General features: G+C 34.5%; 1 protein-coding gene across 1 annotated transcript; it reads left to right on the top strand.

Moving 5' to 3' along the window:
- Positions 1–1,366: 1,366 nt before the first annotated feature.
- Positions 1,367–1,807, top strand: LOC112505059 (probable glutathione S-transferase; the record flags this gene model as incomplete). The annotated part of the gene is made up of 1 exon (XM_025109014.1): positions 1,367–1,807. A coding segment is annotated over exon 1 (355 nt), but the record flags the coding sequence as incomplete, so codon positions are not given.
- Between the last annotated feature and the right edge of the window lie 16 nt (positions 1,808–1,823).

Consider the following 1,823-nt stretch of genomic DNA (forward strand, 5'->3'; position numbering starts at 1 on the left):
ATTTATCTATTGATTTGTGGTTAATATTGGTTCTCACAGTTACCACAAACTAATTAGTTCTCATTTGATTAAGCCCCTATATATATATATATATATATATATTATACAACCCTTGACATTTGTGCAATCAATACAACCCAATCTCAACCGTTCATTTCATTTGATTAATATGTGATTTCATAGAATTTTTAATTGTTTCCTAATATAAAATATTGATTATAATTAATGAACCATATTTATCTTCCATAAATATTCAAATCATAATAAATGAGCTCTCATCATTTCCATAAATATCTCAATTTATTGAGTTGCATTGGTTGTATAAATGCGATAGGTTGTATTTGAAACAAACTATATATATATATATATATATATATATATATATATATATATATTCGTTGGATATAGAGCCAAGAAAAGCACTTCGAATTGTTGATTAATCGCCAGAGATGGCTTAGAACCAATAGCACTAACTTGAACAGTAATCTGAATTTGACCTCCTGGATATTAAAGAAAGGAGGAGGTCAATCAAWTAACGACTGGAGTGGGAGAGTTAGAGTCGAAAAGAGGATTCCTCACTTCTTTCTCTCATTCAAAACCGTGCATGAGACTTTCATCTCACACGACTCTCGTTATCTAAACTTTAGACCCGCGTTTCCAGTGAGTAACCAAAAGAATCAGGAATACAGAAACAAAAACGGCAATTGGACCAGCATCAACGGGCATTTCCAGATATATTACTCAAAAGAACCGGCACAATACGCCAGTGATGTATGCAGCTGAAGCATCCTAACAGACCGGAACATAGAAAAGCAAGATGCCCATGACGTGTACGGCCCCATAGTATAAACAAATAACTATAGAAGTAATTTTCTAAATCGAATCAAAAATCTATTCGATTTAGAAATCATGAATTACCTCTTCCCGCTGAGCCCCCTTTCTCCTCGGTCCACAGATTTGAATATTCATTTGAAATTTTTTTATAGGGCGATAAAGATTCAAGATTTTACGATAATGGTTCAAGAGTTTATATGGATTTTACCACGAATCCATTGATTATATATGATTTATTATATTACTACCCCTTTTATATATATATATATATATATAAATGATTATTAGAAGATTCGTGTTTTTTTATTTTTCTAGATTTCTGTGGATGTGACCCCACTTTCCTAGTAAATAAATTAATTAGTTTTCGTCGTTATCCGACGAAGCATTCACACTAGTATTTTATTGTTGTTGATTCCAATGTAACGTACAACTTGTGCTACATATGGTACAACATATAATAGCTTGATTGTCTATAATTGCTTATTATGCCATTTAAACGCTCAACAACAACTCCCGGCACTATATAAGCACCAAACCTTCACCGGTATATTCATAGGACACTACCATATCCCAAAACTCAGCCGGAAACTAGGTGTTGCTGCGATTGAATCGAAAAATATGGCGGACGAAGTGAAGTTGTATGCTGTTGGAGGAAGTCCATTTGTCTGCAGAGTCAAAATTGCTTTGAATCTCAAGGGAATCAAGTATGARAACTTCGARGARGATCTGAGTAACAAGAGTGCCGACCTTCTCAAGTACAATCCGGTTCATAAGAAGGTACCGGTGCTGGTGCACAACGGAAAGTCGATCTCGGAATCTCTTGTGATCGTTGAGTACATTGATGATGTCTGGAAAGGAGTTCCGATTTTGCCACAGGATCCTTATGAGAAGGCTGTTGCTCGATTTTGGGCGAAATTCATTGACGAAAAGGTAATGATTTCATTTTCTCTCTTAATCCTGATTAATGATACTGGTTTTTATGGTTATGC

Source organism: Cynara cardunculus, unplaced genomic scaffold, assembly GCF_001531365.2.
Source record: "Cynara cardunculus var. scolymus isolate 2C unplaced genomic scaffold, CcrdV1 Un_Scaffold_8168, whole genome shotgun sequence".
Lineage (NCBI taxonomy): Eukaryota > Viridiplantae > Streptophyta > Magnoliopsida > Asterales > Asteraceae > Cynara > Cynara cardunculus.